Source organism: Rhinolophus sinicus, linkage group LG13 (assembly GCF_036562045.2).
Source record: "Rhinolophus sinicus isolate RSC01 linkage group LG13, ASM3656204v1, whole genome shotgun sequence".
Lineage (NCBI taxonomy): Eukaryota > Metazoa > Chordata > Mammalia > Chiroptera > Rhinolophidae > Rhinolophus > Rhinolophus sinicus.
In genome coordinates, this window is record NC_133762.1 from 39,634,432 (window position 1) to 39,653,079 (window position 18,648).

The following is an 18,648-nucleotide window of genomic DNA, read 5'->3' on the forward strand; positions in this document are numbered from 1 at the left end:
ACTCCATTGTCTTCTAGCTTGCATGATTTCTGGTAATTCTTAGCTTCCTCTGTAATGTGTCACTTTATTCTCTGGCCTACCTGTAAGATTTTTTTCTTTTAGCCTTTTGAATATGATATGCCTAGTTGTGTGGATAATTTATTCTGCTTTGTGTTCTTTGAGCTTCTTGGATCTGTGGCATGGTGTGTTTTCCATTTTGGAAAATTCCTAACCTTTATTTCTTCAAATATTTGTTTGTATGACTTCATTAGTGTGGCCTCTTGTTCTCCAGCAATCCACCATGAGACATGCCCTGGGTGCCTGTTGTGACTTCAGCATGGGACCCAGAGGAGCCATATGGAGCAAACCTGAGTCCAATCAACAGTTTCCTAGCCCTAGAAGTCTAGCCCAGCCAATCCTCAACCTGGAGAAGAGGTGCTTGGCTGAACCCAGTTTAGATCGGTTAAACTATTAGTTGACCTAAAGATCTGTGTGAAGATAAATCTTTTTGTTGAAAGGACCAGAGAACAAAAGTGAAAGAAAAAGTTGAACTATAATGACTGGCTAGAAAGCTGGATAGATTCCTGGAAGCACAGCTATACAAAGACAATCCAGGAAGCAGAACTGAGCCAGAAGACGGGTTCTGATCCCAGGTGCTGGCCCTGACAGCTCAAAGTTGCTAAGATCAGGCTTCTTCCCAGCCAGCCCTATCAGCCCCTCCACTGGGAAGGCTTCCCTGACCATTTTCCCTGCCCCAAGTTCAGGCCTTTCTTCCTATTGAGTTTTTCTGTGACATCTAGCTTAATCTCAACTCCCAGACAACTACAGTTATGGTCCTGAGGTTGTCTCCTATCTCCCCGGGGTCATTCAAACCCTAGCCCCTAAGGCCCATCCATATCCACTGTGACTTCAGTATCCACTTACCTTCAGGATGAATTGTCTTCCTTTCTGCCACCTGGGAACTGACATTATTTTCTTGGAAATTGGCTATTTAAAAGTAAATTGTTAGTCAGCATCCTCACGTTTGGAGCAGAAGGTACATACCGACATTAGTTAGATCAGCCTACCACGTTGACTGGCAATCTGATTTTTTCCTGAGGAACTTAATTTTTTTACACAGTTGAAATGATCTCATATACACAGTTGTTTCCTGCTTTTCTATTTGAAAAGAACACATTTCCCCTCATGTGTCATGTGTCTCATCTCTATCTCCAGTGTTTTTAACATAGGACCAGGCTCGTAGACACCAATGAATGTTTGTTGAAGGGCATCTTATATAAACAAATTAACTCTGAAAAGACCATTCAAGAAGGTGAATGCATAAGGAACCCTGGTCTGAGAAGATGAAGCTGAGTGAACAGAATGAGAGGTATACACCAGAGTGTGGAGAGCAGTGGGTATCTGGACTTCTTCATAGGATGTTCACTGTGGAGTTACTAGAACTGCTCAACACAGAATAAGGTCCTGCCTTTCTAGATGAAGTCTACAAATGTTTGACTCTGACTCATAGGGTGGGATCTGGAAACCACTTACCAAATGCTACTGTTTTTCCTTTCTCATTAGAGGAGCCAAGAAAATGCTGCCAAACAGGTGATGCAAGAATGAAGCTGACTCAGAAATACCCAATCCCCTCAGGAATTTCCCCAGGAAACAGATTAGCCATCCTATAAACTCCCATCTGGAGGAACCTGGGGGAGAGCTTCTTACATGGAGGCCACTAAGAATCCCTGGTAATTATGGCTACAGGAAGGCAAACCCAGATTGTAATTTGCTACAGTGCAAAAGTTGTTGGCTTTTAGTAATTAAAAATTTAGAGGAGACAGTGATAAGATCTTAGAGGGAAAGTGGGAGTGGGAACAGGGCAATATAAATTAGAAAGTTGCATCTGTTGAAAACCTATCATTTTTTTAAAACTATGTATGTATGTATGTATGTATGTATGTACGTACGTATGTATGTATATGTGTTTTTCCAGGACCCATCAGCTCCAAGTCAAGTAATTGTTTCCATCTAGTTGTGGAGGGCGCAGCTCAGTGGCCCATGTGGGGATCGAACCGGCAACCTCGTTGCTAAGTACACCACACTCTAACCAGCTGAGCTAACCAGCCGTCCCAAAACCTGTCATATTTAACGCATGGATTTTTTTTTACTTCTAGAACGAGACACTTGACTGCCATCTACTGTAAAATTGTAAAACTAAATGTACAAATCGATAGCATCCTGGTAGCTGTGACCTTTTTCTACACATAATTTGCACTGCACAATTCAGAGTGGAAATGAACATTTAGTCTAACTCTACTATATGTCAGACACTTTGATAGGTATTTTCCAAATATTTATCATCTAATCTGAACAACCATCCTACAGAACAGGTGTTTACACCCCAATTTTAAGATGAAATGTGAGGACCTCTGTGGCAGGGAGGAACAGAAGAGGACATGATCAGGAAAGGACAAAGGGGCTTCATCTGTATTGGTACATTTAACTTAGGCAGCAGGTTCAAGAGTGTGTTACAACTTCTTTATAACTTGGTACATATCTAACATGTTTTACAATAATTTAAGTCACTTGTGAAGATTCAAAGAGGTGAAGTAACTGATCAAAACCAGATAGCCAGACAGACCTCTGATTAGAATACCAGGACAGTGCAGTTTTAACAGGTTGCTTCTCTGAAATGGTTAAATTTAGCACAGAGTCATAGTAAGGTTATAAAATCTAGAAAGTACTTGTCTGTATTAGGACTGACTCCAGGAACAGATTCCTCTTGTGACACCCTCTATACGCCTGTTCTACTTGGAGAATAGTCTGCATTTCGTATTATATACAAGTGGTGGGAAGCAGAGATATTTTAGCATCTCGGTCTACACTAAATTGGTCAGGATCATTGCTTTGCCTTTAGTCACTTATAATTTCACCAAAAGCTCATTAAACAAACATTTTCTTAGCATGCTAATTCAGTCTGGGGGCTTGTGGCTTATAATTCCAGTTGTAAACCTAACGGCAAAGTTCTTATGATCTTGAGATGCTCTTTATGCAACAATACTTCCATTAACTTATTGTGTGGTGGGGAGGGGGACGGTGGAAATGGGAGTGAAGGATAAAATTACCATTTGTCAAGCATCTATTATGAATCTGGTGTGGTGCTAAGCATTGTCCTCGTGCTACTCCATTCAATTTTCAATCCCGAGGGATACTGGCCTACTTAAAAAAAAAAAGGTTTTTATAAGGATGCACAGATTAGTAAGATATATAAACTCAGCAGGGAGTTTACACGCAGGTGGGGGGAGAGACCAACAAAACAAATTCACACTACAAAGTTCAGGTATTTAGAAAAAAGGGCAAGAGGGTAGTTAGTGAGGGCAGTGGGGGAAGCAAGGAGCGGTGACTTTAGATACGGTGGAGCATCAGCTAAGATCAAGGTTTCTCCCATTTTGAGGAGGGAACTGGGGAGCAGTTTACTTCAAAACCTTTTGGCTTTTTCTTCAAGCAGGACAAGGCCCTGGGAAGACAGCCTCTCTAGCATGCATGTCACCCACGAGCAGCCACAGTCCCCAAAGCTGAGGTACAAGGGAGGAGGAATGACCAGCAGGGAGGCCGGCGAAGACTAATGATTAAACAACAACTACTAAAACCCAATTCTAATCTTGGGAGAGAATTTGCTGGTGGGAATCTGTAGGCAATGGTGACAAAACTAGATTTTTCAAGAGATGCTCAAACCGTCAGTTTTAATTATAAGCACACTTGACAACAGGTGAAACAAGATGAAATTTAAAGACTGAGAAAAAAGTACAATTCCCAAGTATGTCAATCTATGTTCAATTTTCTCTACTTTAGGGCTATAGTAATTAGCCATATCCTGAAGATCTAATTTTACAAAATATATTCCTGTCTCTAACAGGCCCACTCAACAACTTCATCTTCCTCTCCCTCTCATGCACAAAGTGGGAATAAATGTTAGAAACTAAAGTTCATGTAAGTTAGACACACATTTCAGATACAAGATATTACACAATGGTTCCTTTTATCTAAATCCCACTTCTCAAGTCCCAATATTAATATCACGTAGATGCCATAAAATAGTATGCAGTGAAAATTTAAAGGAAACTAAAAATTTGGGATAATATCATTTCCGGATTTTAATTTTTAAAAACTGTAATTAAATAAGAATGGCAATTCCAAGTATATACTTTCGTAGAATTTACTCAGTTGGCATTGATAAGCAAGGAAACCCAGTTTCACCTTTTACCAGCCTTCCTGATAGTTTCTATTTAAGCTGCCAAATATGTTCCTATAAGCTCACCAGCATACCTTCATGCCAGTCACCGACTTTGCCAAGTTGCTTCCAGGGCCGGGGGTATCTCCAAGGCTGACTTCCCACAGGGCTTACTGCCATTCTCCGAATACTGGTCTTTTCTGCTGTGAACAAGCTGTCCACCGACCTTATCATGTAACCACCACCCAAACTCTGCTTAGCCTTCAGTCACTTATAATTTTACCAAAGGCTCATTAAACCTCATCTGATAAGGTCTCCACCGACCTTATCATTTAACCACCACCCAAACTTTCTAAAATCAATGTCAGAGCTGAAAAGGAACTCAGAAGACAACTCTCGCTGACTGAACACACATAGGTCCCGAGACGGCCACAGGAGAGATTGTACAATGAATTACCAGCCAAGTCAGGACCAAGAACTAATCCTCCAAACCAGGGGGCCAAGAGAATTAGGTTTATCAAGGGCATAAGAGGGCAAACGCACTTGACATTTACTCTCATTCAATCCCAAGGAAGCAGTGGCCCCATTTTATAGATGATGCAACCGATTCAGAAGTTAGGTCACTTGCCAAGTAGCCAAGCCCGTGGCAGGGCAGGAATGAAAGCCATCCTGTTTGGTAACATCACGCTCGCGTCACTGCATCTCAAAGTCAACAAGTCCCAGATGTCAGTGCTCCCCGACTGTCTTGGCCACCCCACTCCACATCTCTGTCCGCCCAGGATTAATTCAAAGCAGGTGAGAACTAAGCCATCTACCACACGGTGTCGGTTGGAGAAGCATACTGCTCAGGCTGCAGGGACATTTCATTTGTTTAAATGTTTTTATTTAAAAAAAAAAAAATTAAAGACCTTCATGGCACAACTTCTTCCCAGCACAGTTATGTTTTAGTTATTATCAATTACAATACAATTACAACCAATAAATCAAGGAGGGGAGGGGGAACTTCTGACTTCAAACTTAAAAGAAAAGGGTGGGGGCCAATTCAAACAAAGTTAAAAAATACTTAAAAAACCTTTCAGAGTAATTGCCAACACAACTGTCTTATATTGGCATTCCATTTCCTGCCATCTGATCAATGCAGACACAGGTAGTGCTGAGAAATAGTGTCCCAATACAAGGTATACAGATGAGGTAATTTACAACAACACAGAAGTTGTTACTCTGTAAACCCTTGCCCCCCCCACCCACCCAGTTGGGTCTCTTTTTTTCCCATGCTTCTGCAGTGACTCCTTAAGTAGCATTTTAAAAACTTCTATTTCTTTTAAAGGCTCTTGGGTGGCTTTTCAGAGTCCTCTGCATTCACCTTCAGTTTCTTGCAAGGTCTGATGCTTTTTAGGAAGTCCAGCTGTCTGCAGCTCCCCACATCAGCCTCTGCTACGCCTAGATTCTGAGCTACAAGGGCAGGATATGAAGCCTTGATTTACAACCCTCCTCCCCACCTTAAAAGAAAGAATTTATTAGTCGTAAGTGTCCTGTTCAAATCACAATCCAGTGCAAACGTAATCACAAATTGCATCTCTGGCACATCCGGTGCTTTTAGCTTCTGCACAAGGTCAACATGGTAACCTCCAGAGCATTCTGGGGCATAAAAGGGTCAAGAACAATAAATATCCACTGTAAGTGGCCACAAGGAAGAATATCACCCTGCCACACGTCAGAATGTTTTCCCTATGGTTGAGAAGCATAAAAGGAGGCTTCAGCTTCCTCTAAAGTTCACCATTATATTCACTAAAGCCATCACCTTGATAAAGTTACTAGAGCTAAGACTGGTTACAAAGTTAGTTAAATTCATTAAATTCAACTCCTCAAATAATTATGTTTATCTATGACGCCCAGGTGAGAAAGGCTTATGAATCTATAAAGGTAGGAGAATGGGGAACTAAGACTTTAGGCCTTAAATCATGTTGGAAGAATTTTTCCTAGTCCCCACAAGCAGCTACTGTAATGAAGTAACAGGAGAAAATACAGAGCTGATGGTTTTGCTATTGTGCTTAAAAAACTAGGCTTCCTCAGTGAAGCACCTGATAAACTTAGGTGGTTGGATTACAGTGGAAAACCCACTATACACAAACACACAAAAACTGGTGACTTTTCCATCCCCAATCCCTGCACTGCTGAGACAAAATGAGTTTTATGGCAAAGGATCCTTAATCCCCAGAGACGCTTTGGCTTGTGGTGCTTTTTTTAAGGCCTCTCTGCCCTGCCCAGTACCATGGGTCGAACGAGGGGTGTATAAAAATGGGGGCCTTAGGAAGCCTCCATGGTACAGGGCTGTAGGCCCCTCAGATGTGAACGTGAGACACCCACCCAGCGAGACCTTTACACAGGGAACTTAAATCTAACCTTGATAAATAAAACCAAACGTTTATTTACACCAAAGAATTCCAACACTGGATCTTTCACATATGAAGGACAAAGTATTATATATATACACACAGCAAGGGGTGGCAGGGCTGTAACAAGAGAGCTTATAGTTTTCCCACAATTACAGGTCTACCATTTCAGTTTCACTGGAGACAGTGGCTCTGCTCCTACCTCTCAGATACCTTTACAAGACCGAGGGGCAGGTCCTTCTCACTGGATGACATGTGAGGGAAGGGGAAGGTAGGAGGAAAAGAAGGTAAAAGCTTAAAATGAAACACTGTGGCCACATCTCCCATTAGCTCTTAAAGAGTTGCCAGCATAAAACCTATACAACGTATTCTTTTGTAAAAAGCAATAAGTTATACCCAGTAACTAACTAAATTCAAAATGGCCAAGTCAAAGAAAGCTGAAAAAGGTTTTGCCTTCCCCCTCCTACCAACTACAGAGTGTGATGGGAGATGAAAGGGGACAGGACCAAGGTAAGGAGCCTGGGAGGGAAGGTTATTAAAATTTTAAACTAAATGGAAACTAAACTTCTAAGTGAGCTGGATTTCGGGTTAGGTCAGTAAGACATGATTCATACTGAACAGAAGTTTTCTGGACCTGTCTGCACTTTGGGTAGCTTTTCAGCATCTCCATGTCACTAAGACATATCCCCACTAGATTCACCAGGACAGCCCCACTGGAGCACTTTTGGAGTAAAGTGATGCGAGTGACCAGCATGACGCTCTTACAGATTGGGTCCTCCCTTCTTCCTTCCTTCCCACCTCCCTTCAAGAAGCTACATTTTTGTAATCTCTGGAGAACAGCATGATACAAATCCCCATCGTGTGGGATGGTGAGGGAGTGATGGTGGGCGTGGGAAGAGATTCCACCCAAACGCAGCAGCTGGGATTGAGGCTGGTTTATCTTTGTTCTTTAGTGATGAGAAATTGAATTTGGAAAGGGAGGAAAAAAATGTGTCCGTGAAATATTCCACCTGCAGGTAATTTTTCAGGGAATCCCCTGAGTTATGAAAAGTTTGAGTTAAAAAAAAAAAAAAAGAAAAAAGAAGAAAAAGAAAATCAGCCTATTATAATTTTTTTTTTTTTATGACTGAACTACTATAAATCCACAAGCAACGGTTCAGACACGGTGCTTCTTAAGTATTTCACCCCTCCCCGCCAGGCGCAAGCTGCATCAAGGAGAGAGTAGACTCCCCCACCTCTGCTCAGGCATCAGGAGGCAGAAGGGGCCATTACTGCTGAGCACCGGCGGCAGCCGGAACAGGCATCCCGAGGGGGTTGGCAGCAGCAATCACTGGTGAGCCTGCCAGAGGTCCAAGGGGTGAAGGGGTTGGCACTGAAGAAATCCCTGAAAGACAACAGCCGACAGTGAGCCAGATACCAACCACGGAAATCTCAGTCACCAGTTTCTCACAGGACCTACCTCAAAGGTGACACAGTAATTCTTTTTATCGAAGGCATCTCCTTAGCCAGATTTTTATAAATTAAACCAATTTCAAATTAAGTACTCACAAATTAAAATGACAAGTTCTAATAAATGTAGGAGACAGGTAAAAAGAAATTATGCTTGGAGAGTTTAAGCAGTTTGTCCAAGTACACAGCGAGTAAGTGGCAGCTATGCCCGGGTCCCAACCCACGCCCGCCCATCTAGTGCAGCACCGTCCGTCCAAACTTGGTGCTCTGTACTCTGCGCTCACGTGGCAGCCTCTGGCTAGTGAAACTATGGAACTGATTTTTAAGTTTTATTAGATTTTCATGAATTTAAATACCACACGTGGCTAGTCACTCCCATACTGATGGCTGGAGTCAAAGCTCATATACTCTTACACCACAAGCCATTCAAATTTCAAAATCACTAAGTCATTTTCAGTGGAGAAAGGAGCACTTCCCATCTCTAAGCTGAAGTAGTGTTTTAGAATTTATTTCCATTTGGTTTCTTCCATCCAATGACCAGAACTACCTGTTAATTGCCCTCAATCAGCCAATTATTCAATTTTCAAAATGTTATATATGTATTTTGAACAGGCAATATATTTACGTGGCTCAAAATACAAAAGGTTCAAGAGTATACAGTGATAAATCTCCCTTGCTCTATTGCTTGGCCAACTTACGGCACCATTTCTGGGGTGTATCCTTCCAGAACTATTTTATGCACATACATGAATAAAATTTTACCAGAATCGTCATATAAGAATCATATATAAGAATGTGATTATATACTTTTGCCCACCCCTAGTCTTCAACATGCTTCTGCATCTTGCTTATTTCACATTCTTTTCTCTGACTGTACACATTCTACTGAATGGATGTCCCATAAATCATTTAACCAGTTCCCTACTGAGAGCTGATCTCGATGTTTTGCTATTACAAATAAGGCTATGACGAGTAACCTTGAATATACAGCATTCTGCACATAGGAAAGGTACCCAGAGGGTAAAGTCTAGAAGGAGCTAGTTCTTTAAGAAAGAATTGGGACAACAGCAATTATCTGAAGGTGTCTGAGTAAATGCCGTCATTACCACAAGTGTACCCATGTGGATGTTGCCTGCATGTATAATTCTTAGAAGATGGGCCTATAGCTTCTTTTGAAAATTGTGTACTCTGTACAAAAACTCACTCTAAATCACAGTGACTCAACAATAATGAAAAATAATTTCATATAGACCTTTACAATTTACTAGGCACATTGTAGTTGCTCTGGCAAAAAAAAAAAAAAATCAAAGAATCATTCTTATACATATACATCCATGTACAAATCTCACCTCTACTCTCAATTTCTTAATCTTGTTGACACAGGACCATGTCAAATATTACCGCCCTAAACTGTGAGATGAAAGGATCTCTTTTTATTCTTCATGGCTTGTTGGACTTTCAAGTCCCTCTGAGAAATGTTTGGGACACTAGCTTAGAATAGCCTGTTGATACCCTATTCAGGGCAGTGTCACTGAAGTATACCAGGTGTCAAAAGCATCCTGAAACCTGGTGGAAAGAGCCACACAAGTCACCATGTCAATAAGGTGATCATTACAGAGAGGAGGTAGTCCACAAGAAATCAGGCCACAAACAGGGACCAAAACTAGGAAGAATAATTGACGTCTACTTTTTTTTTTTTTTAACAAAGAAATTTCCCAGTGAACTGACCTGACATCATATTGGCGCTGCTGACAGGCGTACTGCCCCCTGGCATGCTAGATGAGCCCATTCGGGCCTGGTCCTTCACAACAGTGTCTAGAAAGAGACAAAAAGGTTTGCTTCTGTTACGTCTAATGATTAAACTAATGGTCTTAAAGCAGTCACCCTCATTCTTTGCATTTTATTTATACTGCCTATTATTCCCAGAAGAACTTAAGGTGGCAACTGCCTTCACCGTGAATTAAACAAGTAATAGAAAATAGAATTATCTTTCCTGTCAAACTGTGGTAAAGGCGACATCTTAAACTAAATGGCAGGAAGATGAGCTAATTATCCATCGTAGAGCTAATTTAAAACAAAACTGATCCCCTTAGGGCTTAATGAGACAATACAATCTAACTTGGCCTGCACAGTGACGTTATCGGAGTGAACTGGTCTTCTGCAGTCCCCAACTCAGCTACTCAAGCATGGTGCCAAAGATGCCAAAACTAGAGGTTTGTGCAAATGAGTGCTACGAGCACAGATTGCACTCTCCATCTCAGCCTGTCAGTCTGATTCAGGTACAGAAGACTGGGCAAGAGTAGGATCGAGTCCCTACAGAACCATTCCATCAGTCCCCAAGGGACAATCCAATGTTGAAGCTGACATCATAGTGAGGGTGGGGTGGGTCTAAGTGACATCTTCACCCGACAGCAATTAGCTGTACTCACAAACCTAGGTCAAGGCGTTCATACAGTAAGATTTTCAAGCCTCCTTGGCTCTCTCCAATAAACGATTACCAAAAATAGGACAGATATAGGGCTGCTTGTTACAATCCAAGCACTCCAGACTAGCCACTGAGAAGTGTCACCCACAGTAGGAAAAGCAGTTTATTTAGGAGTGATCATGTGGCAGGTACTCTGTTAGACAAGAATCCTTCCAACAATTCTGCAAGACAGTTGCCATCATTGTCCCCATTTGAAGAAACCAAGACTCATCATAGGTGAAGTAACTTTGCCGCAAGCTAAGTGGAGCTGGGATTCCAGCTCGGTTCTGTAGGACTGTAGGCCCAGAGCTTTCTTCACAGCACATATTCCATCACCCCTGCCCTGGACAGTCTGCTGGGCGGGCCTGTGCAGGTTCTGTGGATCGGACAGTGGGACTCACAGAAGTAGGGGTGCTCCATGGCCTCTCTCGCAGTGAGCCGTGATTGGTGGTCATACCGCAGCAGTTTGTCCAGGAAATCCAAGGCCTCGGGGCTGACAAGGTGCTGGTTTTCACTATGAACAAAGCGTTCCCATCGCTTACGGGAGTGTCTACAGAGCCAAAAGCGGGAATGAGAAATGAACCAAGGGGCAGAGAAGTCCAGCCAGTAGCAGAGAGAGATAAAAACTCAAGAGAGTAGTCTTATCCACTCTGCCACTGGGGAGACAACAAATCTAACCCGAGAGATTGGAAAGAGCAGTGTTGCAGAAAAGAGAAATCCGGGTCCTGACAATTTTATGAAACACGATTCAGGTTATTTTACAGGACTGAATGCTTCTGCACAGCAGGGAGGGTCAGGTGGCTGAGCTAACCAGGCCTCTTTCCCATCCCCACACACATTCTTGTGATGTCTGCCACCCGGCCAGCAAAACGCCTTTGCATCAGGCAAGTTCACCTCCTGCTAAGCGGTGAATTAGTACTGTGTCTGGTCACTATTTTCAGAGTCTGTCATCTGCACATCAGTCTTGAAGCATGCATTTTCTACTACTATTTCTTTCTCTTTGAAGAGGATTTTTGTCTTTTGGAGAAGCTAAATCAAGAGATTTGGATGTCTGACTCAACTGCAACCCTTTTACTAGAATCTACATTGCATTCATTTTACAGGAATCCTCTGTCATCTCCACATGCAGCCTCCTGCTGGCGAATCTGGGAAAATGGCCCTTCGAGCCCATACTTTGATCACAGGCCTGCTCAGGCCACATCCTATAGCACTGGACCACTGCCACCTCAGCAGTGTTGGCAAAGAGAACATAACTATTTTGAGGATCCAAAGTGTCAGTTTATACCCAAAGTGCTTAAGGCAGGGATGCATAGATTTTTTTTTAACGACTTACCTGCCCAAGATATCATTGAAACGTGGATCTAATTCAATGTTGTATTTGTCAATATAGTCATATAAATCTTCTGTCCCCAGAACCTTGGCTATCCTCACCAACTAGGATTGAAGAAAGACAAAAATCCACACGACAAGCCCATTACATGATTAAATCGACAATCAACCATGATTGAATTAATAGGAAGGGTTCCTCATGGCTACAGGTATGAATGCTACATTTCAATTTACTTCAAATTTCTGTGCATGGCACGAATGGATTTCCACATAAAACTCCCTAAATTATTACTCAATGTGAAGGTGCCAAAAAGAAAAAACAAACCACTTTATAACCTGGTTCCTTCCCCTTGAAATGTCTCCCTGATGAAGTCCTGTGTTTTCCCCCTCACAGCCCAGCTGAAGATGTCACTTTTTTTGGAGGCTCCCATCGTATACTCAGACCACTCACTCCCACGACTGCCTTCTGTACCGTCTTCACTTCTACGCTGACATTTATAACTGTAACTTATTTCCTTATATGTTTGATTCCCTTACTAGACAGACTATGAACTATCAGAGGAGGGACTAGTCTTTCCCTTTTGTCTGTATTCCCCAGCCCTGTATGGCACCTGATATACTGATTTTAACCGATCTTCAAGGGGAAGTGGAGCTAGTATTAAAAACACCATCTATATTTCTATTGACAGACTCCAACTCAATCCATATAGAGACAAAAAGAGCACAGAAATACCACATATAAACCAACATGACGGAGAAAACATCCCCAACTCTAATGAAAGCTCATGTTAGGAAATTCTAAGGTAATGTCTGTCCTATTTTACAATAAAACAAACAATACAAATCAAAAAGACTAGGGGAAAAACTGCAATTTCAAAAGGCTAAACTGATAGCTCCCAAAACACCAATTTGAGGATCAATATTGGGTTAGCTGAATAAGCCATGAATTGAAAATTAGTGTAGGGCCCCACTCTGAGATTCTGAATAGGTCTTAGGTGGTGGCCGGGCACCTGTGTTTTAGCAGTTTCCAAGGAGTAGCCAGATTTGGCCATCTCTAGGTTAGATCAGCAACTCCCAAAACAGGAACAAAATATATCACCTGATCATAATTGTCATGTCCATGGAAAAATGGCTCCTTCCGGAAAATCATACTTGCCAGCATACAACCCAAGCTCCACATGTCCAAACTATAATCGTACATCTGCATGAAAGTGAAGAAAATGTCAGTTTTCAAAATTAAAAATTGCTCTTAATTTAAAAAAAGAGAAAAAAATCACTCCACTGAAAAGTCCAACCCCCCATAACATCTTCATGTACTTCTTTTCATCTTTTCTTCTATGCATTTCCCCCCAGTCTTAACACAATCTGTGCATACTATTTTTTTCACTTACATAAGAACATCCCAAACCGTTAGCCTATGGAAACTTTTTAATCTGTAGCATTATTTTATTGCATAAATGTTTCAGAATTTAACTTTTAATTCCCCATAATAGGATAATGTTTCGTTTTTCACCATTATAAATAATGTTAAGAATATTTTTATGCATAAAATGTTTGAGCTCAGGGTTTTATATCCTCAAAATCCCAGGAAAGGAATTTCTAGGACAGAGTCTGAACTTTTTAAGGTGTCTGATAATAACATCTGGGAGGACAAGGTACTCCCAAGGATTTTGTTTCTGTGAGGAGAAACAGGACTTTTTTTCTTTTTTAGTAAGGGGAAGGTCTTTATCGGTATTAGGTTAATGCAAAAGTAACTGCAGTTTTTGCAATTATTTTTAACCTTTTAAACCGCAATTACTTTTGCACCAACCTAACAATACAATTTAGGAAAATCGTAAGAGAACATTTTTCAGTGTACTTCTTAGGTTGGTTAAACCTACCTTACAATTCTCAAACTAGCTCTAGAGTTTCTGATTAAAAAAAGTATCTCTGGTATACTTTCTCTTTAGTTAAGATCAAATGCAGATCTATTCATGTTCTACTCACATTATGGCAATAAAAACTTAAGTTATGGTACATAAACTGAGGTGACTCATCTTTTAGATTCATTTATATAAAGGGACAGCTATAGATGTGTATAAATGACCTACTCAAAAGCGCAAGTGACATTTTTTGCAAATTATGTACAAAGCAAGCACAGGACTGAAATTTTATTTGCCTTTCTCTTCTCACCTGATAGTCTACAAGTAGCTCAGGACCTTTGAAGTATCGGGAAGCAACTCGGACATTATATTCTTGGCCAGGATGGTAAAACTCAGCCAAACCCCAGTCTATTAGCCGTAGCTGAAAGAAAAAAAATAAATAAACCATGAGCAATTTTATCTTTCAAGCTACTGCCCCATATTGCCTTTAGAGTACTCTTTTTAAAATACCAGCCATGAAATCCCTTCAGTGACTACCTGCTATATTGAGGATGAAAATCAAACTTACCTTGACATACAGGGTTCTCCATGATCTAATTAATCCCTGTGCTCCAGTGAGACATTCAGAAAGACACAATCTCATTTTGTGCTTCTGCGAATTTCTTAAACTGCTCATCTGAGTAGACTGTCTCCACTATCCAATCTAGACTCCTACTAGTGAACACTGAGATATTGAAGTTAGCCCTTTCACTGAAGTCTTTCTAATTATCCAAGTGGAACCAACCACTGCTTTTAGCACCCCCTGAAGCTCAGATATACGTCTTTAATAGAACATAAGACTCTTTATTCTATATTTGTTTTCTATCTTTCTTTTTCAATATGAACTATAAGCTCCTTAATGGCAAGAGGCTGTTTTATTCATCTTTGTAATTTTTAGAATGCAACATAATGACCAGTGCACAGGAGGAAAATGAGAAATATGTGCTGAGTGAATGAAGAGAAAAGCCACAGAAGATGGTTCTTACCAAAATGTATCCTGAAGTGTAAAAGGACTAGCAAGGACAAGAGGCAACCTTATTTGCCCCCGATGCAAAGCATAACCACTGACGTGTGAGCAGTCAGGCCTGATTCATGCCTGACTACTCTGTTTCTGTCTCCCTAAGTTCACTGTTAACTAGGCAGTGTCTTCTTTTAGTAAACAAAGGGAAATATAACAAAAGGTAGGAAAGTGTAACTTTTTTATATTTTATAGCCTTTCTCTTCATCCTCTTAGTATTACGTGCTCATGGGCTTCCTTTCTAATCAGTAAGCATTCCCAGAAGACTATTTCTGGTTTTGTGGCTTCACACACAGCACATCCGTGTTTCTCTCCTGTACGCTCCAGTCCATGCCTCCCTACCAGCCCACCTCTCCCTCTGTGATCATCTAACATACATCTCAAAGGTTATTCCCTGCAAAACCTGTTTCTCCCACAGCCTTCCCCTTCTCAGTTAAAGGTTCATTCCATTCATCCTGTCATTCAAATCCAAAATTTTTCACTCTGCAGTCGTTTCCTTTCCCCACATCTAATCTGTCAACAAATCCTGTTGGCTCTCCATCATTCTGACCACTATCATCACCTCCCCTCCTACTGCCCTGGTCCATGACACTACCATCTGGTGTGTGATTTACTATAACAGCCCCTTCTCCTAACTGGTCTCCCTGCTTTCACTCTAGTCCTCTATTCTCTACACAGCAACTAGAATGATTCTTTTAAAAAGGTTTCGACTTAAAAATGATGATAAATTCACAGAAGTTGGAGATGTTCCGTGTACCTGTCACCAGCTTCCCCCAATAGCAACAGCTTATATAACTATAGCACAATATCAAAACAAGAAACTGACATTGGCACGATTCAGACCGACCTTATTTTTCACCAGTTTTACATGTTGGTGTGTATGTGTAGTTCTATGTAATTTTATCACGTATTGATTCATGTAACTCCCACTAGAAGATACAGAACTGTTCCATCAACACACATGTCCCTTGTGCTATTCCTTTCCCGCACTTTCTAACCCCTCTGTTCTCTAACGCTATCATTTTGAAAATGTTATTATAAATGGAATCATTAAGCACAATAACTTTTTTGAGATTGTTTTCACTCAGCATGAGATCCATGCAAGTTGTTGCATCATCAATAGTTTTTTTTGTTTTTATTGCTGAGTCATACTATTGAGTAATAAACTACATGTTATAGATATATTACAGTTTTATTCACCATTCACTCACTGAAGGACATTTTTTGTTTTTGTTTTCTCTCAATTTTGAGCTATCAGAAATAAGGCTGTATTCGTATATAGGTTTTTATATGGACATACATTTTTGTATCTCTGGGATAAATGCCACTGCTTGTTTGGTAAGCATATGTTTGTATAGCTTTTAAAGAACCCAACAAACTATAAAATAACTGTTTGGCATTTTTCCAAAATGGCTGTGCCACTTTACATTCCCACCAATAATGTATGAGATTTTCTCTGAATCCTTGCCAGCATTTAGTATTATTACTATTTTTACTTTTAGCTGTTCTAATGGATATATAGTAAACTTTCTAAAATGCAAGTGAGAACTTGCCAACCTTCTCCTCAAATCCTGCAAAAGCTCTGCATCTTCAGAGAAAAGGCCTGACGATGATACTTAAGGTTTTACATGATCTGGTTCTCTTTATATTTCTGATCCCATTTCCTTTCTCCCCACAACCCCAACCCACACGGTTCATTCTACCCCGGCTCTAACCTTGTCACTGTTCCAACATGCCAGGCACATTCATGCCTTAGGGCTTTTGCATCTATGATATCCTCTACCTGGGACACAGGTTGCAGGGCTGATTCTCTTCAAGTGTTCTACAAAAATGTCACCTTCCCAATGAAAGTTTCCCTTTTTCCCCTTGTTTAAAACTGCAACACCCTCCACTGTTCCCTATTCCTGACTTATTTTTCTTCCATACCACGTCTAACTTTCTAGCCCACCAACCTCCCCCAAATGCAAGTTCCCTATGGACAAGAATTTTTAATGAACCATATGATTTCACTGATATGTACTATATAAAACTGAAAACAACAAAGGAACAAGACAAACAAATGAAGAAACAGAAACTCATAGACACAGACAATAGTTTAGTGGTTACCAGAAGGTAAGGGGGTTTGGGGTGGTAGATGAGGGTGAAAGGGATCAAATATATGGTGATGGAAGGAGAACTGACTCTGGGTGGTGAACACACAACATGATATATAGATGATATATAGTTCTGTATTACAGAACTGTACACTTGAAACCTATATAACTTTAGTAACAGTTGTCACCCCAATAAACTTTAATTAAAAAATTTTTTTTTTACTATTTGTCTCATATATATTCCCAGTCTCTAGAAAAATACCTATTACACAGTGTGTGTTTAAAACAAATATTAGTTCAATGAACAAATCACCTACATCCCCAAAGCCTACAACAAAGAGCCATTACTACCCACAAAAGGTGGGCTTGGTAACCTTACAAAACTGAAATGTTAAAAAGCACATGGTCAGGGGGTAGCCAGTTAGCTTGGTTGGTCAGAGCGCAGTGCTAATAACACTAAGGTTGCCAGTTCGGTACCTGCATGGGCCACTGCAAGCTGCGCCCTCCTTAAAAAAAAAAGTAAGCACGTGGTCTCTGCAGCTCTCATTAACAGCACCTGTAGAGCTCAGGGGCCTCATGACACTTGCGAATAAGTATGAGCATTTTTTGACTATTTCATTCATTTCCAACTGTACACACTTAATTCTCATAACAACCTACTGTGTTTCCCCGAAAATAAGACCTAGGCAGACCACCAGCATTAGAGCTGATGGTCTGTCTAGGTCTTATTTTCGGGGAAACACGGTAGTGGCATGCAGGGCAAATATCATTATACTTGTTGTACAGGTAAGAAAGAGGAGGCAAATGAGAAAGGAGTTTTCCAAGATACTAGTTATTCAATAAATAAAACAAGAAGCCAGGTTCCCTGCCCAAAATTAAGTGTTTTGCCCACCACACTAATCTGTTTTCTTCTTGATAGTATTCATAGGAATATGAGTGAATAATGGTTTAAACATTCTGATGTTCATTCAGTCATTCATCAAATATTTGTCAAGTGCCTAACAGGTACCAGGAACTGTGACAGATGCGGGGCTGTTCACTCTATCATGATGATAAAGACTTGCCAATTATCTCCTTACCTTTCTGTGCTCATGATCAATCATGACATTATGGGGCTTCACATCTCTGTGCATAATTCCCATGCTGTGACAATAATCCAGGGCCTGTGAAAGGAATAGGTAAGAAAGGAAAGAGTAAGCTTGCATAAGAGTGCTTTTTTAGTTAAAGTCCTTTACTTTTTCCTCCATAGTTTTCCTTCTAGCTTCACAACACCCCTAGGAGTCAATGTTAGGACAATCACTCCCACAGCTATTCATCAGAGCCTTGTTCAAGATCCCACAGTCTAACTCATGGCCTCTGAACTTCAAGTTCTGTTCTTGCAGTTGTTTCAACATCCTTTCTGTTCAAAAAGACACAAAAGCATACACCAACTGCATCACTTCCATTTTCTCCTCCTTACCCAAAGCCTGGATTATTTGCACAAACAGCCTCCTCAAAAGGAGAAAATACAGCCTGACAACTGCAGCGTACATCTGAAGCTGAATAATGAACGTGAACTATAATTTTATATATGTATATAGTCACAGGATGTGGAGTACAGCATAAGGAATAGAGTCAGTGGAACTGTAATGCTATATACGATGTTAGAGGGGTAGGAGATTGGGGGAGGGGGGCTATCACTTTGTGAGGGGTATAAATGTCTAACTATATTACATTGTTTTGTACACCTGAAACTATTAGGGGAAGAAGAAGAAAAAAAGGAGAAAATATGGCCTGTTGCCTGCTTCTGTGAATGTTTTATTGGAACAC

At 40.8% G+C, this 18,648-nt stretch overlaps 1 protein-coding gene across 1 annotated transcript in view; it reads right to left on the minus strand.

Moving 5' to 3' along the window:
- Positions 1-6,591: 6,591 nt before the first annotated feature.
- The window catches only part of CSNK2A1 (casein kinase 2 alpha 1), a 46,763-nt gene continuing 34,706 nt past the window's right edge, over positions 6,592-18,648 (minus strand). The window contains exons 7-13 of the mRNA XM_019755194.2: positions 17,919-18,002; positions 14,000-14,110; positions 12,927-13,028; positions 11,832-11,932; positions 10,900-11,048; positions 9,763-9,849; positions 6,592-7,969 (exon numbers count right to left, since the gene is read on the minus strand). Coding sequence (XP_019610753.1) covers positions 7,854-7,969; positions 9,763-9,849; positions 10,900-11,048; positions 11,832-11,932; positions 12,927-13,028; positions 14,000-14,110; positions 17,919-18,002 — 750 coding nt within the window. The 3' untranslated portion in view covers positions 6,592-7,853. The remainder of the gene's footprint in view (positions 7,970-9,762; positions 9,850-10,899; positions 11,049-11,831; positions 11,933-12,926; positions 13,029-13,999; positions 14,111-17,918; positions 18,003-18,648) is intronic.